Source organism: Pan troglodytes, chromosome 20, assembly GCF_028858775.2.
Source record: "Pan troglodytes isolate AG18354 chromosome 20, NHGRI_mPanTro3-v2.0_pri, whole genome shotgun sequence".
NCBI lineage: Eukaryota > Metazoa > Chordata > Mammalia > Primates > Hominidae > Pan > Pan troglodytes.
In genome coordinates this window covers 6,815,008-6,841,731 of record NC_072418.2, presented here as the reverse complement: position 1 = coordinate 6,841,731, position 26,724 = coordinate 6,815,008, and the positions used below count along the sequence as shown (strand labels likewise).

General features: G+C 55.4%; 1 protein-coding gene across 4 annotated transcripts in view; it reads right to left on the bottom strand.

The window, feature by feature from the left end:
- The window catches only part of HDGFL2 (HDGF like 2), a 32,335-nt gene extending 5,769 nt beyond the window's left edge, over nt 1-26,566 (bottom strand). The window contains exons 1-10 of one of the 4 annotated variants that reach the window (XM_016934729.3): nt 26,353-26,566; nt 23,263-23,339; nt 23,031-23,169; nt 9,522-9,722; nt 6,749-6,865; nt 6,596-6,667; nt 2,580-2,739; nt 2,385-2,460; nt 1,967-2,276; nt 35-138 (exon numbers count right to left, since the gene is read on the bottom strand). In XM_016934729.3, coding sequence (XP_016790218.1) covers nt 35-138; nt 1,967-2,276; nt 2,385-2,460; nt 2,580-2,739; nt 6,596-6,667; nt 6,749-6,865; nt 9,522-9,722; nt 23,031-23,169; nt 23,263-23,339; nt 26,353-26,424 — 1,328 coding nt within the window. In that variant the 5' untranslated portion in view covers nt 26,425-26,566. Of the gene's footprint in view, nt 1-34; nt 139-1,966; nt 2,277-2,384; nt 2,461-2,579; nt 2,740-6,595; nt 6,668-6,748; nt 6,866-9,521; nt 9,723-23,030; nt 23,170-23,262; nt 23,340-23,583; nt 23,728-26,352 lie in introns of those variants that run through there. The other 3 variants (XM_016934728.4, XM_016934730.4, XM_063801022.1) reach the window with 3 other exon arrangements.
- Nucleotides 26,567-26,724: the final 158 nt, after the last annotated feature.

The following is a 26,724-nucleotide window of genomic DNA, read 5'->3' as shown; positions in this document are numbered from 1 at the left end:
CCCCCAGGGTGTGGAGGGGCAGAGCAGGGCTCACTTGGCTTGCTGCTTCTCCTCGGGCCGCGCTCTCTTCTCCTTCTGGCCAGGTTTCCTGGCGGGCTCTGTGCTTGAGGACTGCAGCTTCTTCGCTGATTTCTTGGCCTATAGCAGTCAGGAAGGGCACACTGGAGCAGTGGGAAGAGGGGATTACCCAGACCCCTAGCCCATCCCACTACCAGGAGATGCAGCTCGACCCTCTCTGCCGCCCTCCACACTGTTTGAAGGTGCTGGGGCAGGATGGGAGAGGAGGGAGGACCCAGTGTCTGGTCCTGAGTGGATCGTGGGGTTCTTGGAGCCCAGGCCCCATCCAGCGGAGGAACAGCCCCCTTCACTCCTCCTGCCCAGCAGTCCTGGGCTGTGGCTGAAACGCCTCCTGCACCAGGAGCTCGGTGCCCTTTCTGTGATGAAGGGAGTGACAGAGAGAACACGGCGCTGTTCGTGCTTTCCCCAAAGAAGGCAGGCCTGGCTGAGGGGCACCAGCACGTGGGCCCCAGGCACTCAGTCTAGGTGAGACTCTGGATTCAGGCCACATTTCCTGAATCTCCACAAGGGTAGAGGGCATGACAGGGCCCGCAGCACCACACGTGGTAGAGGAGAGTCCTGACAGTCACCACCCTAGGAGGCCTCCTACCTGCTCCCACACTCACCTGCAAGCTGCACCCCATGGCAGCCTGAGGGCACCCGAGAGCACCCGAGTGAGGGCCTGTCCCTACCCTGTCCAGTGCCCTCCATGGCTCCCACCTCCCTCAGGGTCAAAGCCCAAATCCTCCCTGCAGCCCACATGGCCCTACCCGGCCTGCTCTGTCGGTTCCCCACCGCCCTCCTTTTCCCTCTCTCCCCTCCTCCCTCCGCTCCAGCCGCAGAGGCCACCTCGCTGTTCCTCCAGCACGCCAGGCGCAGTCCTCTGGGCCTGTGTGTGAGCTGCTTCTCCTGCCTAGAATGTATCCCCTCCCAGGAGTCTTCATAGATCCCCTCCCTTCATTCGGAGCCTATTTTTTTTTTTTTTTTTTTTTTTTTTTTGAGATGGAGTCTCGCTCTGGCCCAGGCTGGAGTGCAGTGGCACAATCTTGGCTCGCTGCAACCTCTGCCTCCCAGGTTCACGCCATTCTCCTGCCTCAGCCTCCTGAGTAGCTGGGACTACAGGCGCCTGCCACAACGCCTGGCTAATTTTTTTGTATTTTTAGTAGAGACAGGGTTTCACCGTGTTAGCCAGGCTGGTCTTGATCTCCTCACCTCGTGATCCGCCCGCCTTGGCCTCCCAGGGTGCTGGGATTACAGGCGTGAGCCACCGCGCCCAGCCCATTCCGAGCCTTTTACTTAAACCCAAACGCAAGCCTTTGGAGTCTACTCACACCTTCAGGGTCTACTCTATTTAAAACAGAAACCCCCTACCCCACTTGACCCTTCTCCTTAGCACCGAAAACTCCAGACAGCATGCACTACCCTCATGTCATCTGTACAGCTCCTCCCTCCCTTGTTTTGTTTTGAGACAGGGTCTTGCTGTGTGGCCCAGGCTGGAGTGCAGTGGATTGATGACAGCTCACTGCAGCCTCCAACTCCTGGGCTCAAGCAATCCTCCTGCCTCAGCCTCCTGAGCAGCCGGGACTATACAGGCGCACACCACCACGCCCAGCTAATTTTTTAAGGTTTTTATAGAGACGGGGTCTCTCTATCTTGCCCAGGCTGGTCTCGAGCTGGACTCAAGTAATCGTCCCACCTCAGCTGCCCAAAGTGCTGGGATAACAGGCGTGAGCCACCAAGCCCGGCCCCCTCCCTCCCATGAATGTCCCCTCCTCCAGGGCAGGAGTTTCTGGGCCCACGCACTGCTTTCCTGATGTGTCCCGGAACCTGGGATACTGCCTCCTACCTAGTAGATGCTCCATAAACGTGTGGAGTGAAGGCAGGGACTCCCGGCGCCCTCCCGGCTCACCTCTCTCTCCAGCTCGGCCTCGGGCTCGGAGTCAGAGGAGGACGGGGGACCCCGGCCCCGGCCCTTGCGTCCCCGCTTCTTGACGGGCTCATCGTCCTCCCTGAACTCGTCCCCGCTGCTGCCGCCGCTGCCCCGCTCAGCCTCCCCGCGGTCGGCCCGCTCGCGCCTCCGCTCCTTCTCCTCCTTCTCCTGCTCCCGCAGGCGCCGCAGCTCCTCCTCCTGCTCTCGCCGCCGCCGGGCCTCCAGCTCGCGCCTCCGCGCCTCGTCCCGCCGCTTCCACTCACTGATGCGGTCCACCTCGTCGCTGTCACTGGAGGCGGAGGGGGCGGTTGGGGACCTCCGTTCCTCCCTCGGGAGCCCGCCCTGCCCCTCAGCCGATGGAGGAGCCGCCAGAGGGGACCCCAGCCCCAGCACCCACCTGTCACTGCTGGAGCTGGACGGAGGCCGTTCAGGCTTCGGTTTCCGCCCTCGCGGCTTCGGGGGAGGCTTCTCCGCTACAGGAAGAGGAGGAGGGGGTGACCTTCCTTTCCAGGGCTCCAAGGTGACCAGGGGACTGCCTGGGAGCGCCCCAGCAGGGACCAGGCCAAGAGATGTGCGGGCGCGAGGGCCCTACCTGGCTTCCTGCTCCTCGGAGGCTTCTTCACAGACACATCGGAGTCGGACGAGGAGGAGGAAGAGGAGGAGGAGGACGCCGACCGCGCCATGGCCACCGGCTCAGGCTTGGCCCCGTCCGAATCGGCCCTGGAGTCGGAGTCGGAGGCTGACGGCGCCTTCTGGGGAGAAGCAGGGACAGGCGTGAGCATCAGGAGCCCCACCGTGAGAAGCGGGGCGCACCAGGCCAGAGGAGGCTCCCGCACCCCTGCAGCCGCCAGGCTCTGCGGGCCTCGGCTCAGGGCCCGGCTCCGAATCCCCTCCCACCCACAAAACCCACCTCCACCCCAAGTGAAAACCGGGATCCCAGGCGGCCCTGGGCACGCTGGGCAGCTGCTGGCCCTTCACCTCATCTTCCGCAGTGAACTGGGTACATCAGAAGCCCGGGGTTCCCAGTGGGAACATCTTTTCTTTATGCAAAATCTTGTGCGGAGGCCACATCAGACAAGCTGCCGTGCTCTACCGCCTCCACCCGAGTATCCTGCCAAACACACACGCCACACACAGACACCACACACACACCACACAGACACCACACACACACAGACAACACACACACCACACACCACACACACACCACACACACAGATAACACACACACCACACAGACAACACACCACACAGATACCACACACCACACACACACACAGATAACACACCACACCACACACACCGCACAGACAACACACACACCACACACACACCACACACAGACAACACACACCACAGACACCACACACAGACACACACACCACAGATACCACACACCACACACAGATAACACAAACACCACACACACTGCAGACACAGACAACACACACACCACACAGACACTACACACACACAGACACCACACACTACAGACACCACACACACCACACACAGATAACACACACCACACCACACACACAGACAACACACACACCACACAGATGACACACACACACAGATACCACACTACACACAGACACCACACACACCACACACACAGACAACACACACACAGACACACACCACACACAGATACACACCACACACCACACACACCACACACACAGACAACACACACACCACACAGATACACACCACACACAGACTATTGTCTATACAGATAACACACACTACACACACAACAGACACCACAGACACCACACACACATAGATACACACTACACACCCCCCACACTACACACATCACACACAGACAACACACACACCACACATGCCCCACAGAGAACACACACACCACACAGACAACACGCACACCACACACAGACAACACACAGACAACACACCACACACAGATAACACACATACCATACACACACACCACACAGACACCACACAGGTAACACACACACCACACACACAGTTAACACACCACACACACACCAGACAACACACCACACATACACACCACACACACACCACACACACACCAGACAACATACACACAACACATACACACCACATCCAACACAGACACCACAGACACAGACAACACACACATCACAGACAACACCACACACACACCACACACAGATACACCACACACAGACAACACACATACCACACACAACAGATACACAGATACACACAGATAACACACACACCACAGATAACACGCATACCATACATACAACACATGCACACCAGATACACCACACAGACACCACACAGACAACACACACACCACACACACCAGACACCACACACCACACAGACAACACACACCACACAGACAACAGACAACACACGCACCACACAGATAACACACACACCACAGACACCACACATACCACACACAACACAGATACAGATAACACACACCATACACACCGCACACACAGATAACACACTACACAGATACACTACACACACAGATACACAAAAAACACACACAGATAACATACACACCATACACATAACACACGCCACACACACCACACACACCGTACATACAACACACACACCACACAGACAAAGACCACACACAGATAACACACATACCACACATACACACCAGACACCACACACACAAACACATCAGACACCACACAGACACCACAGACAACACACCACACACACAGATAACACATACCATACACACACACCACAGACACCACACACACACAGACCACACATATACCAGACACACAGCACACACACACCACACACACAGACAACACACACACACCATACACAGACAACACGCACACCACACACTACACACATTACACAAACAACACACAAACATACACACCACACACACAGATAACACATACCATACAAACACACCACACAGACACCACACACACACAAAGACCACACATATACCAGACAGCACACACACACCACACACACAACACACATACACCATACATAGACAACGCACACAACACACACACCACACACTACACAAACAACACAGACAACATACACACCACACACACAGATAACACACATACCACACACACAGATAACACACACCAGACACACACCAGACAACACACACCACACACACACAGATAACACACATACCATACACACACACCACACACACAGATAACATATACCATACACACAGATAACACACATACCATACACACACCACACAGACAACACACATACCATACAACACAGACAACACACACACAACACAAACCACACACACACACACCAGACAACACACACAGCAAAGACACACAGGCAACACATACCACACACACAGATAACACAACACAGACCACACACACACCACACAGACAACACACATACCATACAACACAGACAACACACACACAACACAAACCACACACACACACACACCAGACAACACACACAGCAAAGACACACAGGCAACACATACCACACACACAGATAACACAACACAGACCACACACACACCACAAAGACACACATATCACACACCACACAGATAACACACACACCAGACACACAGACCAGACAACACACACACCAGACACACCATAGACACAGACACACCAGACACACAAACACCCGACAACACACATACCACACCACACACATACCACACACCACACACAGACAACACACATACCACACACCACAGACAACACACATACCAGACACACACCACACAGACAACACACACAAAACACACCATACACAGATAACACACAGACAACACACATACCACACAAACCATACACACGTACACACCAGACACACAAACACACACAACACAGACATCACACAGATACAAACACTATATGCATACAGCAAAACATAATGCAACACACACACACAGAGACACACAAACACAGACACATAGATACATGAACACAGTATGCACACAGGGACACACAGGCACACACACAGGCACCACATATACTCACATGGGAACACAGAGGCACAACACATAGACACAGAGGAGAGGTACAGCACACACACACAGGCATACAGGCACAGGGACACAGGCACCAGAAACACACACACAGGCACATGTGCACACACGACACACACATCACACATGCACAATCTACACACACACTGCACACATACAGACATACATGGTCACAAACATGCATACACACAAGTAGACACACACACGCACGTGGACACACGTGCACAGAGACAGAACACACACAATCCGCTCATATACACACTGGCACACACCTCTCTCCTCTCTTCTGTCTCCCTGTTGCGCTCTCGCTTTCTCGCTCTCTCACTCTCATGCAGGCGCGTCAGGACTGCTTCCCTCCCTTCTGATGCCAGCATCCCAGAATGCCCCTTTCCAAACCAGATGGTGGGCTCCTGGAGGCAGTGCAGCCATAACGAGGTGCCACGCTCAGGGCAGAGGCGGTCCCCTCAGGTACCCTGCAGTCCGTGTCCCACCCCCTCCAGAAATGGCCCGCCCCTGCCCTGGGGACAGCACTGGAGACCGCAGAGGTGCCCCACGAGTGGGCATGGGAAACAAAGTCAAGTGCACGCTACCTTTTTTTTCCGTCCCCCCAGGGGGCCCCTCCGTGGCGCCCGGACCGCTGCTTTCTTCTCAGGTGTGAAGTCCTGGGGGAGAGAAGTGAGCTGAACTGGGGCCCACTGGCAGCCACCACGCTTCCCTGCCATCCCAAGGAGCCACCGGCCCACCTGGTCGCTGGTCTTCTCCGACTCAGATGAGCTTTCCGAGTTCTCCTCTTCGGATGGGGACACGCTGGCCTGATCTAGGTCGCTGGAGGCCTTTCGGGCTCGTTTCGAGACCGACATCTGAAAGGGGAACGGCCTGAATGCTCAGTGATGGGAAGGCCGGGCTCCTGGCAGGAAGCCCCCAGCTGACTGCCCACCACCCACGAGAGCTGAGCTCTGGAACCTCTCTGGCGGGCCAGGAACCCTCTGAGAACCTGATCAAACCAGGGATCTTGAACCTTGAGGACATTATGCTTGGTGAAAGAAGCCAGTCACAAAAAGACAAACTCTTATAGGAGGTCCCTAGGGCCATCAGACTCACAGAGACAGAAAGTAGGATGAGGGGCACCAGGGCTGTCGGTGGGGGGGTGGTGGGAGTGAGTGTTTCATGGGACAGCATTTCAGCTTGGGAAGACGAGAAAGTTCTGGAGATGATGGTGGTGATGGTTGCACAACCACGTGAATGTGCTTAATGCTGCTGAACGGGGCACTTAAAAATGGCTAATTTTGGCCAGGCACGGTGGCTCACACCTGTAATCCCAGCACTTTGGGAGGCTGAGGCGAGCAGATCACCTGAGGTCGGGAGTTTGAGACCAGCCTGACCAACATGGAGAAACCCCATCTCTACTGAAAAACAAAATTAGCTGGGTGTGGTGGCGTATGCCTGTAATCCCAGCTACACAGGAGGCCGAGGCAGGATAATCGCTTGAACCTGGGAGGCAGAGGTTGCGGTGAGCCGAGATCGCGCCATCACACTCCAGCCTGGGTGACAAGAGTGAAACTCCATCCCCCACCCACCAAAAAAAAAAGAGAGAAAAAAAAGAAATAATCCTTCCTTGGCTCAGAAACCCCTCATATACTACAGGTATTTTTTCTAAATTCTCTCTGTTCTTTGCATTTTCCAAGTTATCTACTATAAATATGGTTTATCATTTTAGAATCAGAAAATAATACAAAGTACACGTGACTCTATCAAAAGAATTTGCTGCTAGAATCTGGTCCTTTGTTTCTACACCCAAATAGTGAGAAATGGTCAAAAGGCAGGACAGAGAATATACCCAGGAGAATGGAACACACACATCTGCACAAAACCCTGTACAGAAACGTTCACGGCAGCCTGATCTGGAATGGCCCAAAAGTGGAAACAACCCAAATGGCCAGCGACATGTGGATCAACACACCGTGTTCCCTCCACACACCGGAATCTGACCCGGCCAGGAAAAGGAAGGGAGGCAGCCAGGCACGGTGGCTCACGCCTGTCATCCCAGCACTCTGGGAGGCCGAGGCGGGCTGACAGGAGTTCGACAGCAGCCTGGCCAACATGGAGAAACCCCGTCTCTACTAAAAACACAAAATTAGCCGGACGTGGTAGCAGGCCCCTGTAATCCCAGCTACTCAGGAGGCGGAGGCAAAAGAATTGCTTGAAGCCGGGAGGTGGAGGATGCAGTGAGCAGAGATCATGCCATTGTACTCCAGCCTGGGCGACAGAACTAGACTCCGTCTCAAAATAAATAAATAAATGAAACGAATGGAGCTGACCCGGGCTGCAGTGCGGATGCACCCTGAGGACGTCCACCCTTGGTGAAGGAAGGCGGACACAAAGGCTATGCAGTGTGTGACCCCATTTCTATGAAATGCCCAGGACAGGCCCCTCCACAGAGGCAGGAAGGGGATGTGTGGGTGCCAGGGGCCAGAGGAGGGGATGCGGAGGATCAGCTGATGGGGACCAGGTTTCTTTTTGGGGTGACGGAAATCTCCTGGAATAATGGTAATGGTTGCACAATTCCGTGAACACACTAAAAACCACTGAGGTGTATATTCAGGAAGGATGAATCTCATGGTGTATAGACTATCACTCAATTTTTTTTAATGCATACTGAAAAACAATTATATTAAAGAAAGGCACCAGGCCAGGCACCATGGCTAACGCCTGTAATCCCAGCACTTTGGGAGGCCGAAGCAGGCGGATCATGAGGTCAGGAGATCAAGACCAGCCTGGCCAACATGGTGAAACCCTGTCTCTACTAAAATACGAAAAATTAGCCGGGCATGGTGGTGGATGCCTGTAATCTCAGCTACTTCGGAGGCTGAAGCAGGGGAATCGCTTGAACCCAGGAGGTGGAGATTGCAGTGAGCTGAGATCGTGCCACTGCACTCCAGCCTGGCAACAGAATGAGACTCCGTCTCAAAAAAAAAAAAAATATGGTGGTGGTGCCCACATTGCCAGCTACTGGGGAGGCTCAGGCAGGATAATTGCTGGAACCCAGTGGCAGAGGGTGCAGTGAGCCAAGATCGTGCCACTGCACTCCCGCCTGGGTGACAGAGGGAACTCCATCTCAAAAAAAAAAAAAAAAGAAAGGTGGCCAGGCGCAGTGGCTCAAGACTGTAATCCCAGCACTTTGAGAGACCGAGGCAGGCAGATCACCTGAGGTCAGGAGTTCAAGACCAACTTGGGGACCTGGTGAATCCCCGTCTCTAACAAAAATACAAAAATTAGCCAAGCGCGGTGGCAGGTGCCTGTAATCCCAGCTACTAGGGAGGCTGAGGCAGAAGAATTGCTTGAACCTGGGAGGCGGAGGTTGCAGCGAGTCGAGATCACGCCACTGCACTCCAGCCTGGGCGACAGAGTAAGACCTTGTCTCAAAAAAAAAAAAAAAAAAAGGGCAGGAGAGCAAGCCGCCAGGCGAGACATCAGGGCAAGGGGATGAAGGGCCAGCCCACCTTGGACCTCCCCTACCTTTAGCGCAGGTGTCTTCCTCTTCAGGCCACTGTTGTCGCTACTCTTGTCTGAGTCCGAGTCGCTCTCCATCCTGTCGCTGGCAGCTGTGGCGGTTACCGCTGTGACGGCCATGACCCCCCGGTCCTCATCGTCCTCGTCAGCGTCACTGCCGCCGGCGGGGTTGGCCTCGGGGGCCTCGCTGTCGGAGGAGCTCACCGGCTGTGGGAGTCGGGGCAGAGAACGCGCGTCACCACCAGTCATGGGTGGATTTCCCGATCAGGACTGTGACCCAGAGGACGGCAACCACACGCGGGATCCTGAATGTCAGGCGTGTTGTCTCCTGGCTTTACAAATGGGGAAACCGAGGCCCAGAAGGGCCGAAGAACGAAGGCAGGAGAGTGAGATGGATTCGTGTATGGTGGGCACTAGGGTCGGGCCACAGGCTTTAGGGTTAAACCTGGGGCAAATGACTTCAACCTCTCTGTGCCTCAGTGACCATTTCTGGGCAATGGGGATGGCTCAGTTTTGACCTCAGAGGCCTGTGACCAGGAAAGCATGGAAGTGGGAGGTGGAGCACCTAAGACAGTGCCGAGACCATGTCAAGAGGTCCAGAAATGGTTGCCCTGGCTGGGCGTGGAGGCTCACGCCTATAATCCCAGCACTTTGGGAGGCTGCAGCAGGCAGATCACCTGAGGTCAGGTGTTCGAGAGCAGCCTGGCCAACATGGCAAAACCCCGTCTCTACTAAAAATACAAAAATTAGATGGGTGTGGTGGTGGGCGCCTGTAATCCCAGCTACTCAGGAGGCCGAGGCAGGAGAATCACTTGAACCCACGAGGTGGAGGCTGCAATGAGCCGAGATCACGCCACTGCACTCCAGCCTGGGCAACAGAGTGAGACTCTGTCTCAAAAAAATAAAAAAAGAAAAGAAATGGTTCCTTTTTTTTTTTTTTAAGTCATTCAATTATCAGGAGGAAGAAGCCAAGCTAGGACAAGACCTCTGGGCTTCTACCATCCAGGCACTGCTATTTCTCCTACACTCAAAATGCCCGCTCAGGCAGTGACAGCCACAGAAATCACAAACACCTATCTGATGCTTCTTATGTGCCAGGCACGTGACCGGGTCACACACTGAGCCAACGTTTGCTGAGCAGTCATGAGTGTCGGGCACTGGGCCGGGGGCATCAAGAACACAGAAGTGACCGTGGCATCTCCCTTGCCCCTGGGAGCTGGTTTTCTAGCGGGAGACCCTGAACATTGCCATTTAAACACAGACAATTCCAAATCGTGGTGACAGGCAGGAAGAAAACACGGGCGTATGGTTGTAAGGATTCAGAGAGGAGTAGGGCTGGTGGCTCACGCCTGTAATCCCAGCACTTTGCGAGGCCAAGGCAGAAGGATCACTTGAGCCCAGGAGTTCAAGACCAGCCTGGGCAACATGGCAAAACCCCCTCTCTACAAAAGATGCACATATTAGCAAGGTGTGGCGGTGTGGGCCTGCGGTCCCAGCTGCTTAAGGGGCTGAGGCAGGAGGATCGCTTGAGCCTAGGAGGCAGAGGTTTCAGTGAGCTGTGATCACACCACTGCACTCCAGACTGAGTGATAGAACAAGACCCTGTTTGTAAGAGAGAACCCGGGTGCGGTGGCTCACGCCTGTCATTCCAGCACTTTGGGAGGCCAAGGTGGGTGGAACACGAGGTCAGGAGTTTAAGACCTGCCTGGCCAAGATGGTGAAACCCTGTCTCTACTAAAAATACAAAAAAAATTAGCCAGGCGTGGTGGCGGGTGCCTGTAATCCCAGCTACTTGGGAGGCTGAGGCAGAGAATTGCTTGAACCCAGGAAGCAGAGGTTGCAGTGAGCCGAGATCACACCACTGCACTCCTGCCTGGGTGACAGAGCGAGACTCCGTCTCAAAAAAAAAAGAGAGAGAGAGGAGAGTGTTTAGCACTGGGTGATTGAGGAGGCCCCTCGGAGGATGTGACATTTTTACAGAGGAGTTGTCAGAAGCATGGGAAGGGGTAGGAGCTAGCGGCGTTCCAGAGAGCAGGAATGGCACCAATGAAGGTCCCCTTGGGAACCAGAAGAAGCTGACATATACCCATATGGGGCACAGAGAAGCAGGTGGAGATGGTGAAGAGGAGGATGAAGAGTTAGGCCGTGGGTGGCTCATGCTTGTGGGAGGAAAATGTATGAGCGCCAGGTGTATTTTTTGTATTTTTAGTAGAGACAGGGTTTCACCATGTTGACCAGGATGATCTCAATCTCTTGACCTCGTGATCCACCCGCCTCAGCCTCCCAAAGTGCTGGGATTACAGGAGTGAGCCACCGTGCTTGGCAGAGATTGCGATTTTTTCTTTTTTTGAGATGGAATTTCGCTCTTGTTGCCCAGGTGGAGTGCAATGGCACGATCTCGGCCCACCGTAACCTCCGCCTCCCGGGTTCAAGCAATTCTCCTGCCTCAGCCCCATTACTCATTCATTCAGTGATGATCATGGGACACCTGCTAGGTCCTCCAACAAACATCATGGGATACCTGCTATGTGCCCAGCTCTGTGCTGGGCACTGGGGATAGATACAGCTAAAACGCAGTCCCTACTGTCAGGGAGCTCATGGTCTACCGGGGAGACAGACAAGTCCACGCAGTTACAACAAGCTCAAGCTGTGCTGCCACAGCTCCCAGCACAGGCACCAAGCAGCACACAGGCCAGCCTCGCCAGCGTGGAACACCTGACCGAGTGATTGCCCGTCACTTCTTTCCTAAATAACTGCTTTTTTTTAAGAAGACAGAGAGAGATTGAGTTTTCGTGGTGGTTGTTTTTTTTTTTTTTTTTTGAGACGGGGTCTTACTCTGTCACCCAGGCTGGAGTGCAGTGGCGCAATCACGACTCACTGCAGCCTCAACTTCCTGGGCTCAGGTGACCCTCCCACTTCAGCCTCCTGAGCAGCTGAAACTACAGGTTTGCGCCACCATACCTGGCTAACGTTTTTGTAGTTTTTTTCTTTTTTTGTAGACCTGGGGTTTCACCATGTTGCCCAGGCTGGTCTCAAACTCCTGGGCTTAAGCAATCCTCCCACCTTGGCCTCCCAAGTTGCTGGGATTACAGGTGTGAGCTACCGCACCCCACGAGATTGAGATTTTTTTTTTTTTTTTTGAGACGGAGTCTCGCTCTGTCGCCCAGGCTGGAGTGCAGTGGTGCCATCTCGGTTCACTGCAAGCTCCGCCTGCTGGGTTCACGCCATTCTCCTGCCTCAGCCTCCCAAGTAGCTGGGACTACAGGCACCCGCCACCACGCCTGGCTAATTTTTTTTGTATTTTTTTAGTTGAGACGTGGTTTCACTGTGTTAGCCAGGACGGTCTCAATCTCCTGACCTCGTGATCCACCCACCTCGGCCTCCCAAAGTGCTGAGATTACAGGTGTGAGCCACCGCGCCTGGCCAAAACTGAGATTTTTAAAAGCCACATTCTCTGAAAAAAACCCAAATGTCCGTTAACTGATAAACAAATGTGGTATAACAATAGGATAGAATATGACTTGGCCATGAAAAGAAACGAGGCTCTGACCCAGGCCACAGCATGGATGAACCTTGAGGATGCCACGCTTAGCTGACAGAAGTGAGACACAAAAGGCCACACAGTGTGTGATTCCATTTCTATGAAATGTCCAGGACAGGCCCATCCAGAGAGATAGAAGATGGATCCATGGTTGCCTGAGGCTTCAGGGGAGAAGAGAATTGGGGGGATACCTAGCAGGTAGAGGATTCCTTTGTGGAGCGTCGAAAATATCCTGGGCCAGGCGCAGTGGCTCATGCCTGTAATCCCAGCACTTTGGGAGGCCAAGGCAAGCGGATCATAAGCTCAGGAGATGGAGACCATCCTGGCTAACACAGTGAAACCCTGTCTCTACTAAAAAATACAAAAAATTGGCCGGGCACGGTGGCTCACGCCTGTAATCCCAGCACTTTGGGAGGCCAAGGCAGGCGGATCATAAGCTCAGGAGATGGAGACCATCCTGGCTAACACAGTGAAACCCTGTCTCTACTAAAAAATACAAAAAATTGGCCGGGCACGGTGGCTCACGCCTGTAATCCCAGCACTTTGGGAGGCCGAGGCGGGCGGATCACGAGGTCAGGAGATCGAGACCATCCTTGCTAACATGGTGAAACCCTGCCTCTACTAAAAATACAAAAAATTAGCCGGGCATGGTGGCGGGTGCCTGTAGTCCCAGCAACTCGGGAGGCTGAGGCAGGAGAATGGCGTGAACCCGGGAGGTGGAGTTTGCAGTGAGCTGAGATTGTGCCACGACACTCCAGCCTGGATGACAGAGCAAGACTCCGTGTCAAAAAAAAAAAAAATACAAAAACTTAGCCAGGCGTGATGGTGGGTGCCTGTAGTCCCAGCTACTCAGGAGGCTGAGGCAGGAGAATGGTGTGAACCCGGGAGGCGGAGCTTGCAGTGAGCCGAGATCGCACCACTGCACTCCAGCCTGGGCAACAGTGCGAAGACTCTGTCTCAAAAAAAAGAAAATATCCTGGAATTAGCAAGAATGGTACACTGAGAATGTACTAGAAGCTACTGTACGGTATACTCTTAAATGATTAAAATGGTGAAGTTATCTCGATGGGAAAAAAAAAAATAATAAAACAGGCCGGGCGTGGTGGCTCATGCCTATAATCCCAGCACTTTGGTAGGCCGAGGCAGGTGGATCACCTGAGGTCAGGAGTTCGAGACCAGCCTGGCCAAGATAGCCAAACGCTGTCTCTACTAAAAATACAAAAATTAGCCGGGCCTGGTGGCAGGCGCCTGTAGTCCCAGCTACTGAGGAGGCTGAGGCACGAGAATCACTTGAACCTGGGAGGCAGAGATTGCAGTGAGCTGAAATCACACCACTGCACTCCAGCCTGGGTGACAGACACTGTCTCAAAAAAAAAAAAAAAAAAAAAAAGGCCGGGCGCAGTGGCTCACGCCTGTAATCCCAACACTTTGGGAGGCCAAGGCAGGCAGATCATGAGGTCAGGAGATCAAGACCATCCTGGCTAACGCAGTGAAACTCCATCTCTACTAAAAATACAAACAATTAGCTGGGCGTGGTGGCAGGTGCCTGTAGTCCCAGCTACTCAGGAGGCTGAGGCAGGAGAATCGCTTGAACACGAGAGGCAGAGGTTGCAGTGAGCCCAGATAGCGTCACTGCACTCCAGCTTGGGAGACAGAGCAAGACTGTCTCAAAAAAAAAAAAAAAAAATCATGAAACAATTAAGTCCCATTCTCCTGGTGTGATGACCAAGATGGCATGTGACAGGCTGGAGTGGGGCACGCATGGTGTCCAGGAGAGAGCAAGGTGGAGGAGATAAGGGTGTAAGAATGGGTGAGAGGCATGTCACGGGGCTCGCGGGCGACGAGGCCAGGAAGGACAGGCAGAGTAAGGCCCACGTTTCTGACCGGGTGTTGCGGCAGGGCAAGAGGGAGCAGGGAGTACACGGTGCAGGGCTGGGCGGATGCTGCAGGCGAGGCCAGCGTCTGAGTAGAAATGCCCGGACAGAATGAAAGCATGGGCTGAGGAATGTGGGCGTCAGCGCTGGTCAAGAGGGGGGGCCAGGAGGAGGGAACCACAGGAGGGAACCTCGGCCCTTCCTCAGTTTCCCGGCTCCCTCCAGGCTTAGCCTGGTCCTCCCGCGCCGGGAGGAGAGACTGGGAGCCCACAGCAGGCGCACACCAGCCTCCGGGCGCACTAGCGGCCCCCAATCAGCACACAAGGAAAACGAGAACCGGGTGTGGTGACGCCGTCACTGCTCGGCCCGAGCACGTTTTGTCTCCCTTGCGTCTTCGTGGCCCAAGCGACAGGGCCCTGTCTGTGTAATTTTTGACAAGATTAAAAAGGGTAATACTAAGTAGGTCAGGCCGCAAACGGAGAACGCTGAGAGTAATAACGCTCTCGCGGCCAATCTCGATCACGCCTCTCCACAGAGCCTTTGGGGAAGGGCTCGCGTACCTTGGGTTTCTCTTTGGAGCATCCCTGGTAAGGCGACAAGCGCTGGGGGTGGGGAGTAGCAGCTCAGAGAATGAGGAGCCCCGGGCTCCTTCCTGGTCGCTCCCTCCACCCAGCCCCGCCCCTGACCCAACCCTGATGCCCCAGGATCTTCCACAGGAGGAGCTGGTGAGTGCCACGAACCTAGGAGCCACCGGCAGTTACAGGACTTATCAAAGCCCCATGTAACCGGTGGGCATGACCAGCCTGATTCTGCAGATGAGGAAAAAAGGCAGGGAGAGGTCAAGTAACAGCTCAGGATCACACAGCGAGTAACTGCAGACCTGAGATGAAAGCACGAGCAGGCCTTGGCCTCGAAGCCTGGGTCACAGCCACTCCTCATTAAAAATCTTTCCTTTAGCAGGGCCCATGGTTTACTCCTGTAATCCCGGCAAATTGGGAGGCCAAGGAAGGAGGATCACTTGAGCCCAGGAATTCAAGACCAGCCTAGGCAACAAAGTGTTGCCTGTCTCTATGAAAAAAATAATGGCTGGGCATGGTGGCTCACGCCTATAATCTGAGCACTTGGGGAGGCCGATAGGGGTGGATCATAAGGTCAGGAGTTCGAGATCAGCCTGGCCAATATGGTGAAACCCCATCTCTACTAAAAATACAAAAATTAGCTGAGTGTGGTGATGTGTGCCTGTAGTCCCAGCTACTTGGGAGGCTGAGATAGGAGCATCACTTGAACTTGGGAGGTGGAGCTTGCAGTGAGCCGAGATGATGCCACTGCACTCCAGCCTGGGCAACAGAGCGAGACTCCATCTCAAAAAAAAAAAAGAAAGAAAGAAAGAAAAAACAAGGCCAGGGCGCAGTGAGCCACACTTGTAATTCCAGCACTTTGGGAGGCTGAGGCAGGTAGATCACTTGAGGTCAGGACGCCGTCTCTACTAAAAATACAAAAATTATCCAGGCGTGGTGGTGGGCACCTGTAATCCCAGCTACTCGGGAAGTTGAGGCAGGAGAATGGCGCGAACCCGGGAGGTGGAGCTTGCAGTGAACCGAGATCGCGCCACTGCACTCCAGCCTCGGCAACAGAGCGAGACTCCATCTCAAAAAAAAAAAAAAAAAAAAAGGCCAAAGCCAGCCAACTTCCAGTTCCCCCGGCTGAGAGTGAGTGGAACAGCTCATTTCTGTAGCTGTCTTGGAGGATCAGGGCAGGGGGTGTGACTAAACTGGAAAAGGGAAAGTCAAATCCAGCTTTGCCTCCCTGTTCCCAAATATCCCCTCCACCATCCAGTGAGCGCTTCCTAAGTGTCGATGTGTAATTTCTCACTGGACTCTCCCAGGAGCCCGCTGAGAGGCCAGCACTACCAAATCCTCTGTTTTAGATGAGGAAACTGAGGGCCGGGCACAGTGGCTCATGCCTGTAATCCCAGCACTTTGGGAGGCCAAGGAAGGAGGACTGCCTGAGGTCAAGAGTTCGAGACCAGCCTGGCCAACATAGTGAAATCTCTACTAAAAAATACAAAAATTGGCCGGGCGCGGTGGCTCACGCCTGTAATCCCAGCACTTTGGGAGGCCAAGTCGGGCAGATCACAAGGTCAGGAGATCGAGACCATCCTGGTTAACATGGTGAAACCCCGTCTCTACTAAAAATACAAAAAATTAAGGCCGGGCGTGGTGGCTCAAGCCTGTAATCCCAGCACTTTGAGAGGCCGAGGTGGGCGGATCACGAGGTCGGGAGATCGAGACCATCCTGGCTAACATGGTGAAACCCCGTCTCTACTAAAAATATAAAAAATTAGCCAGGAGTGGTGGCGGGCGCCTGTAGTCCCAGCTACTCGGGAGGCTGAAGCAGGAGAATGGCGTGAACCCAGGAGGTGGAGGTTGCAGTGAGCCAAGATCGCGCGACTGCACTCCAGCCTGGGCGACAGAGCAAGACTCCATCTCAAAAAAAAAAAAAAAAAATTAGCCAGGCGTGGTGGGGGACGCCTGTAGTCCCAGCTACTCGGGAGGCTGAGGCAGGAGAATAGCGTGAACCCAGGAGGCGGAGCTTGTAGTGAGCAGAGACCGCACCACTGCACTCCAGCCTGGGTGACAGAGTGAGACTCTGTCAAAAAAAAAAAAATTAGCCGGGTTTGGTGGTGGATGCCTGTAATCCCACCTACTAGGGAGGCCAAAGCAGGAGAATAGCTTGAACCCGGGAGGTGGAGGTTGCAGTGAGCCAAGATCATGCCACTGCACTCCAGCCTGGGCAACAGAGTGAGACTCAGTCTAAAAAAATAAAAAATAAGGAAACTGAGGCTCACAGAGGGGATGTCAATGGTCAAGATTCACAGTGAGCACAGGGCAGAGCCAGGCCTGGCTCCCAGGTCCACCCGCTCATACAACAGGCTCTTGGCCCCAGCTCCCACTTCTTTTTTTTTTTGAGATGGAGTCTCACTCTACCCCCAGGCTGGAGTACAATGGCACAATCTCAGCCCACTGCAACCTCCACCTCCCAAGTTCAAGTGATTGTCCTGCCTCAGCCTCCCGAGTAGCTGGGATCACAGGCACCCACCACCATGCCCAGCTAATTTTTGCATTTTTAGTAGAGATGGGGTTTTACCCCATTGGCCAGGCTGATCTCAAACTCCTGACCTCAGGTGATCCACCTGCCTCGGCCTCCCAAAGTGCTGGGATTACAGGTGTGAGCCACTATGCCTCCCAACTCCCACTTCTAAGAGGTTATTCCCCGGGACTCCCATCCTCCAGGGCCTGCCCCTGGCTTGTACCAGCCAGAAGGAAAAGAATGCCAGCCTGGGAGCTGGGGGGCCAGGGAGTCAGGGGATATGGGAGTTGGGGGACCTGCAAGCTGGGGCCCCTGGTTTCTGACCCCAGCTCAGCTCTGTTGCTCACAAGCTTGAGAACCCTGGACAGGTCTCTCTACCTCTTCATCTACCAAGCAACAAGGATGTATTAGGTGGGATCCTTCTAGGTCAAATGTCTAGAGACATTTTGGTCATCAAGATTACCAGTGTGCGCTCCTGGCATGGAGTGAGCAGGGGCCAGGGATGCTGCTCAACACCCTGCAATGCCCAGGACAGACCCTATGCCAGAGAATGACCTGGCCCCAACTGTCACTGCTATACTCTGTTATAAGTTACTGATGCTGAGAAACCGTGGCCTAGGCCTACAAGGCTTCAGACACCAGCTGGGTCCCTCTGGGCATCTAAGCACACTTTTTTTTTTTTTTTTTTTTTTTAGACAGAGTCTCATTCTGTCGCCCAGGCTGGAGTGCGGTGGCAGAATCTCAGCTCACTGCAACTTCCGCCTCCCGGGTTCAAGAGATTCCCCGGCCTCAGCCTCTAGAGTAGCTGGGATTACAGGTGCCCACCACCACATCTGGGTAATTTTTATATTTTTGTAGAGGCAGGGTTTCACTGTGTTGGCCAGGCTGGTCTGACCTCCTGACCTCAGGTGACCCACCCTCTTGGCCTCCCAAAGTGCTGGGATTACAGGTATAAGCGTGGCTAATTTTTGTAGTTTGGGTAGAGGCGGGGTTTCTTTCTTTCTTTTTTTTTTTTTAGATGGAATCTCGCTGTGTCACCCAGGCTGGAGTGCAGTGGTGGGAGCTCAGCTCACTGCAAGCTCCGCCTCCCAGGTTCATGCCATTCTCCTGCTTCAGCCTCCAGAGTAGCTGGGACTACAGGTGCCACGCCCGGCTAACTTTCTGTGTTTTTTTTTAGTAGAGACAGGGTTTCACCAAGTTAGCCAGGATGGTCTCGATCACCTGACCTTGTGATCTGCCCGCCTCGGCCTCCCAAAGTGCTGGGATTACAGGCATGAGCCACGGCACACGGCCTAATTTTTGTATTTTTGTAGAGACAGGGTTTCATTCTGTTGGCCAGTCTGATCTTGACATCCTGACCTCAGGTGACCCCTCCTCAGTCTCCCAAAGTGCTGGGATTTCAGGCGTGAGCCCGGCTAATTTTTGTAGTTTTGGTAGAATGGGGTTTCGCCATGTTGAACAGGCTGGTCTGGAACTCCTGACCTGAAGTGATCTGCCCCCTTGGCCTCCCACAGTGCTGAGGTTACAGGCGTGAGCCACCATGCCTGGCCCATCTGAGCAACCCCTTGAGTCTCATTCTGCTCATCTACTCAATGGAAAAAATACTTCCCGCTGTTGGGCGCAGTGGCTCACGCCTGTAATCCCAGCACTTTGGGAGGCTGAGGCGGGCAGATCATGAGGTCAGGAGTTCGAGACCAGCCTGGTCAATATGGTGAAACCCGTCTCTACTAAAAATACAAAAAATTAGCCGGGCGTGGTGGCACATGCCTGTAGTCCCAGCTACTTGGGAGGCTGAGGCAGAAGAAGAATCACTTAAACCCAGGAGACAGAGGTTGCAGTGAGCCGAGGTCGCACCACTGCACTCCAGCCTGGGCGAGAGAGTGAGACACTGTCTGAAAAAAAAAAGCCAACCAACCAACTACCCACCTGGGCCACTCTGAGGATTACTGTGAGGACCAAAAGGCGATGCAAGTGGAACCAGGCCAAGCTGCCATGTTTCACCTACTGGCTTCGCAAGGGGATGGGACCCAGGCCTTCCTGTCCGCTCTTGGTGGCATTAGTAGTTGCGCTAAGGCTGTTAAAAGAATGAGCCTGGGCTGGGTGTGGTGGCTCACACCTGTAATCCCAGCACTTTGGAGGCCAAGGTGGGCAGATTACCTGAGGTCAGGAGTTCAAGACCAGCCTGACCAACATGGTGAAACATCGTCTCTACTAAAAATACAAAATTAGCCAGGCATGGTAGTGGGCGCCCATAATCCCAGCTACTCGGGAGGCTGAGGCAGGAGAATCGCTTGAACCCGGGAGGCGGAGGTTGCAATGAGCCAAGACCACACCACTGCACTCCAGCCTGGGCGACAGAGCGAGACTCCATCAAAAAAAAAAAAAAAAAAAAAACAGCAGCATCCAGGACAAAACTTGGCAAGAAAAACTTCAGGGCTCCCATCTTACACAATTAAATCTATGCCTCTAGGAAAATGGCCCAGGAATCTGCATCTTTTTTTTTTTTTTTTGAGACAGAGTCTCGCTCTGTTGCCCAGGCTGGAGTACAGTGGCACAATCCTGGCTCACTGCAACTTCTCCCTCCTGCGTTGAAGCAATTCTCCTGCCTCAGCCTCCCGAGTAGCTGGAATTATAGGCGCCCGCCACCACGCCCAGCTAATTTTTGTATTTTTAGTAGAGACTGGGTTTCACCATCTTGGCCAAGCTGGTCTTGAACTCCTGACTTCGTGATCCACCAGCCACAGCCTCCCAAAGTGCTGGGATTACAGGTGTGAGCCACAGTGCCCAGCCAGGAATCTGCATCTTAAACACACGTTCCATCTAGAAGCATAGATGGGCCAGAGAAGCTAACAGCAGCAGTGGCCTCAACTAAAGCTACTTCTCATCTTGGGGGATCTGTACAGGGCTTGTTTAATTTCCTTTCCTCGAAGACAGGCCTCTATATAATGCTTAGCAAGCTGTAGGTGTCCAATAAATATTAAATGGTGTGATGATTCACGAGGAGGTAATGAGCTCAGGACGGAACCAAAGAGAACTTGACCTGGGGCCAGAAAAAGATCTCCTGAAACAGCTACCTTGAAGGATTTCCGACCTATCCTTCCAGGCTGGGGACAGGCACAGCGTGAGGAAAGATAGCAAGTATGAAACCAGGGAAACCTCAGTCTCCTAGACACACCACGGGTGTTAAAGTAAAATACCCTCAGCATGCAACATCGGTGGGCCCCGGCCCCCTGAGAAGGGGCTGCCAGATCCTCGGCGCTCAAGGGACATCTGTTGAGTGAATCCTCAATTCTGGACCATGAGCTTCCAGAAGGCAAGGGCTGTGCCTGACTCATCCCTGTTCCTGGTCCCCAGCGCGGCGCGTGTGCGTGGCAGGTGTCACCACCGAAACGTCTGCGGATCCTGGAGCAAATGCTCACAAGCACCACCCAGCCCAGGCCGAGACAAAGGAGAGGCACAGACAGGCCGCCTCAAGACCCCAGGTTCTCAAGCAGGACCAGGAACCACAAAGAGACTGCATCCTCCACTCGCAAAAGCCAAAGGCTGGGCCCCTCCTGCCTTGCTCCACTCAGACCACCTCGGATGTCCTTTTCTTCCCTAATGGCCAAGTTTTCCCTAGCTTGTGGTCAGTTCCCTGGGCCTCCCCGCCAACTTCATGCCCCCCTCGCCGCTAAGCCTGGGCTACTAACCCCCGGCCCCCAGCCTGTCACAGAAACCTCAAAAGCAGTGTGGTTAAAGCAGAGGAAAGAACCCCAGCCCAGTTCCCCCACTCCCCACCTCACCCCAAAATACTCAGAGTAAGGCACCTTTCTCCCATCCTTCCACGGCCTTTTAGCCATTTGCCTTCCGCTTTTCTAAATTCCTTCCTTTCCCTGACTATTTCCAGACACTCATTTGCCAATGAGATGTCATCTGATTCTTGGTGTTTTTTTCCACCTGACTGAGAACGCTCACGTCTACACACTACAGCCTTTTCACTCCTCTAAAATCTGGCAGTAACAGTGAAAGAGGGGGCTGTTCTCAAAAGAAAAAAATGTCTTTTCCTAAGAAAATAAAAGGTTTTATGAGAGCTATGATAACACTCTGTTAGAAATTCGGGCTGGCCAGGCGCAGTGGCTCACCCCTGCAATCCCAACACTTTGGGAGGCCGAGGCGGGTGGATCATCTGAGTTCAGGAGTTCGAGACCAGCCTGGCCAACATGGTGAAACCCTGTCTCTACCAAAAATACAAAAATTAGCTGGGTGTGGTGGTGGGCACCTGTAATCCCAGCTACTCGGGAGTCTGAGGCAGGAGAGTCAGTTGGACCCGGAGGCAGAGGTTGCAGTGAGCTGAGATCACGCCATTGCACTCCAGCCTGGGCAACAGAGCAAGACTCTGTCTCAAAAAAAAAAAAAAAAGGCTGGGCACAGTGGCTCACGCCTGTAATCCCAGCACTTTGGGAGGCTGAGGCGGGCGGATCACGAGGTCAGGAGATTGAGACCATCCTGGCTAACACAGTGAAACCCTGTCTCTACTAAAAATACAAAAAAATTAGCCGGGTGTGGTGGCGGGCACCTGTAGTCCCAGCTACTCAGGAGGCTGAGGCAGGAGAATGGCGGGAATCCAGGAGGCGGAGCTTGCAGTGAGCCGAGATCACACCACTGCACTCCAGCCTGGACAACAGAGCGAGACTCTGTCTCAAAAAAAAAAAAAAAAAAAAAAGAAACTTGGACTGATTCTACAGCAGGGGTTCTCGCCAGCACTGATTCTATTCCGTTCCCCTCCACCCAGGGGACACTGGGCAATGACTGGGGACATGTGTCATCACCATGAATGGGGTGGGGGTGGCCTTGGCACTGAGTAGGTGGAGGCCAGGGACACTGCTCAGCACCTGCAGGGCCCAGAACGCCCCACTACAGGGAACGATCGAGCCCCATGTGTCCACAGTGCCCAGGGGAGAGACCCTAACTGGAGGCCCCTTCTTGCATCAGTAGCGCGCTTCACGCTGGCTCTCCACCCCGGGTACTCACCGGAGGGGCGCTGTAGCTGGCGTGGGGGTTGTTCTGGATCTCCCACAGCCCTTCATTGAAGCCTTTCCTCTTGTTGGGCTTCCCGTACTTGTCTTTACATTTGTCGTAGGGGAACAGGTCCTTGGGTCCCAGGAAGGCTCTGGAGAAGGGAAACGGGGGCCAGTCCCAGGTGAGTGAGGCCACCCCGGGAGGCACCAGAGGAGAAAACCAAGCCCCAGCAGGGGACACTTACGTTTCGTGTGTGCCAAAGAAAAAGATGGGGTACTTGTTGGGTGGGGGCTTCACGGCGCCATCCGCGATGTCGTCGATCTGCAGTGAGAGGCCAGCGAGGGGGTGGCTTTACCCACTGACCCAGGAAATCACCGAGAAATCAGCCAAGTTACTTGGGGCAAATCACGCTGGGAGGAGGGGAGCCTTCAACCCAGGAAGCAGCAGCCCCTTCCCGATGGGAAGCTGCATTCTTCTGTGTACCCTCCACTGCAAAGCTGTGCCCCACCCAGAGATCTCTCCCCCTACCCCAGGGACGGAACTGGCCCCAGGGCAGGTGCTCCACCTGAGCAAAGCCAGATCCGGCCCTCTGAAGCAACCAGGGGGTGGGGCCAAGCTCAGCGTCTATGGACTCCCAGGACCTTCCCTGGGGACCCCTCCCGCAAAGACGGGCTCACGGGCGGTCCCCCAGAGGATGCAGCTGGCAGCTCCAAGGATGCAGAGGGTGGGGGGGTGGGCTACAAGAAACGGCCCTGAGCATCCAGGAAGTCCCACCCTCTCCCTGCAGGCCCATGGGCTCCGGCAGCTGTCAGTCACCTCCCCACAGGAGACTAACAGCCCCTTCACTTCCAATCAGGTGCTTGGAAACGTTTGGGGCTAGGAGAGCAGGCTGGAGAAGGGGGGACGGGGGAGAGAAAAGCGAGTGCTCTGGGAAGAAGAGAGCTGGGAAAGGGAGAGAAGTGCCTGTAAAGTTGCATTGCTCTGGTCTCCCCCAAGAAAGTCAGCGCGAGCACAGCAGGCTGGAGTGGCTTCTCCCCTCCCAATGCATTCCTTCCCCATCCACGTCTCCAGCTTCTAGGGGGCTCCCGATCTTCCCTGCCCCACTCACCCAGCTTCCTTCTCGCTTGGGTCTCCTCAGAGCTACTTTATCAGAGTCCCTGGCCCCTGGGCTCGGCCATGGGCCGCCAGGCCCAGCATCCCTCTCCCGCCAGAAGCATCCTAAATTCAGTCCACCAGAGGACCAGCCCGGCATGCCTCACAGCCCCGCTTCTCTCCTGCCTCACCCAAGACCCGCCCACGGTCCTCCGAGGCCCACCCATCCCAGCGGCATTGCCAGCTTCGGACCTGGGCTGGTTCTGGTCCAGAGCACCGTTTGGTCTCCCCCTCCACAGCCCCTCCCTGCTGCCCCAGCCTTCCACCCCCAGTGCCAAATTCCTCAGTCCTGCCCGGCCAATTCCACCAACCTCAGCCCTGGGAGACTCAGCCCTAAGACCTGGGGATGACAATAGCCTGGGGTCCCTGCTTCCCGCTGGCCTGTCCCTCTCAGGGCCTGGAACTCACCCCCTCCACACCTGGGACTCCAAGGTGCGGAATATCCTTCAGGCCAGGACACCTGGGACTATCCAGGTCCTCGGGACCCCAGCTTCCACCAAAGGGGCATCCAAGGTCCCCTCGGCCAGCCCCCTTCCCTCAGAAGCGCTCCCACTCCCTGGGCCCGGGCCTGTCTCCATTTCAAGCATTGGGGTTGGACCACCCCACCCTCAAGTCCCTCCAAAACCAGCTTCTACATCCTCCTCCCCACAGGGGACCAATCCCCAGGGTCCCCCAACAGTCCCGATGCCAACTTCATTCTAAGGTCCAGTTCCCCGAGTCCCAGTGACCCCGTGAACAGAGCCCGAGCCCCATTCCCCCACCCCCAGCCCCTCACTCAGAGGTCCCAGCTTCCCTTAGCCTTGACCCTCAACCTTCCCCCGTGACTGCCTCCTCCAACCCTGGACCCCTAGCACATGGCCCTCGGCCCCCAGCCCCTCAAAACTGGGCTTCTCCAGGACCCAAAAGGGAGTGCTTCAGCCCCCATATCTGACCCCAAATCTCAAGTTCCGCAGTTCTGCTCAAACTTGAACCTTGAGCCCTCAGGCCTGGGATCCCCAGGCCCTCAGGTGAGGGTCTCTCAGGTCCCAGACCCTCCGAGACACCCTGCGCACGGCTCCCTGAGGCACCCTGGACACCCCCAGACACACGAGGCGTGGCGCCCTCTGGGCCAGGGCACCCCCAGATCCCCAGGGTGCAGCTCCCTCAGGCACAGAAGCCCCAGACCCCCAGGGCGAGTTTCTCAGGCCCTAGACAACCCTAGACCCCCAGGGCGCAGCTTCCTCAGGCCCAGGACCCCCAGACCATTGGCGCCGCAGCTCCTTCAGGCCCTGGACACCCCCCAGACCCCCACGGCGCAGCTCCCTCAGGTCCAGGACCCCCATTCCCCCAGGGTGAGAATTTATCAGGCCCCAGACCCCCACGGCCCAGCTCCCTCAGGTCCAGGACCCCCATTCCCCCAGGGTGAGAATTTATCAGGCCCCAGACCCCCAGGGCACCGCTTCCTCGGGCCCGGGACCCCCAGACCGTCGGCGCACGGCTCTTTCAGGCCCCAAACACCCCCAAACCCCCAAGGTGCGACTCCCTCGGGCCCAGGATACCCCCAGACTCCCAGGGAGCGACTCTCTGAGCCCCAAAACCCCCATACACCAAGGGCGAGAGTCTCTCAGGCCGCAGACACCCTCAGAACCCCTAGGCGCGGCCCCCTGAGGCCCAGGGCCCCCAGACCCCGGGGCGCGGCTCCTGCATGGCTTGGACACCCCCAGAACCCCAGGACGCAGCTCCCTGAGGCCGAAGAGCCCCAGACCCCGGGAGGGGCTCCTGCAGGCCCAGACGGCGGGTCCTGCAGGATCCGAACACCACCAGACCACAAGAACGCGGCTCCCTGCAGCCCAGGACCCCCAGGCCCCGAGGGCGGGGCTCCCTGAGGCCCAGGATCCCTAGACCCCGGGGCGCGGCTCCTGCAGGTCCCGGACACCCCCCAGACCCCCGGGGCGCGGCTCCGGCAGGCCCCGGACAACCCCAGACCCCTAGGACGCAGCTCCCTGCGGCCCAGGACCCCCAGACCCCCAGGGCGGGGCCGCTGCGGGTCTCGGACGCCCCCAGACCCCATGAAGCCCAGACCCCCGGGGCGCAGCTCCTTCAGGCCCAGGACACCCCCTGCCCTCCAGTGCCCGCCTGCCTCCGGCCCGGGTCCCCCGCTGCCCCACCCCCCCCACCGGCCCCATCTCCCGCGCGGCCTCACCCGGGCAGGCCAGTGAGGGTAGCCCTTCATCTTAGCGAACACCAAGTCCCCGGGCTTGAAGGCGTGTGGCATGCTGACGGCGAGAGGCCCAGGCCGCGGAAAGCGGCTGCAGCGGCGGTAGCGGCTGCGGCGGCGGCGGCGGCGGCAGCGGGAGGCGAAGCCGGGGGCGGGAGCGGGACGCCGAGGGGGCGGGGGAGGCTGTCTGGGCAGCCTGCCGACGCGCGCTTATTGGGCGTTGCGCCAACGGAAGTTCAGCCCTCCGGCCGTCACGGGCCGGCAAAGCCGTCGATCAGGACCACGTGCAGGGGACAGAGAAGCGAGGTGACCAATAAGAACAGAGGTTGGAGCACAGCAGTTAACGGGATTGGATAA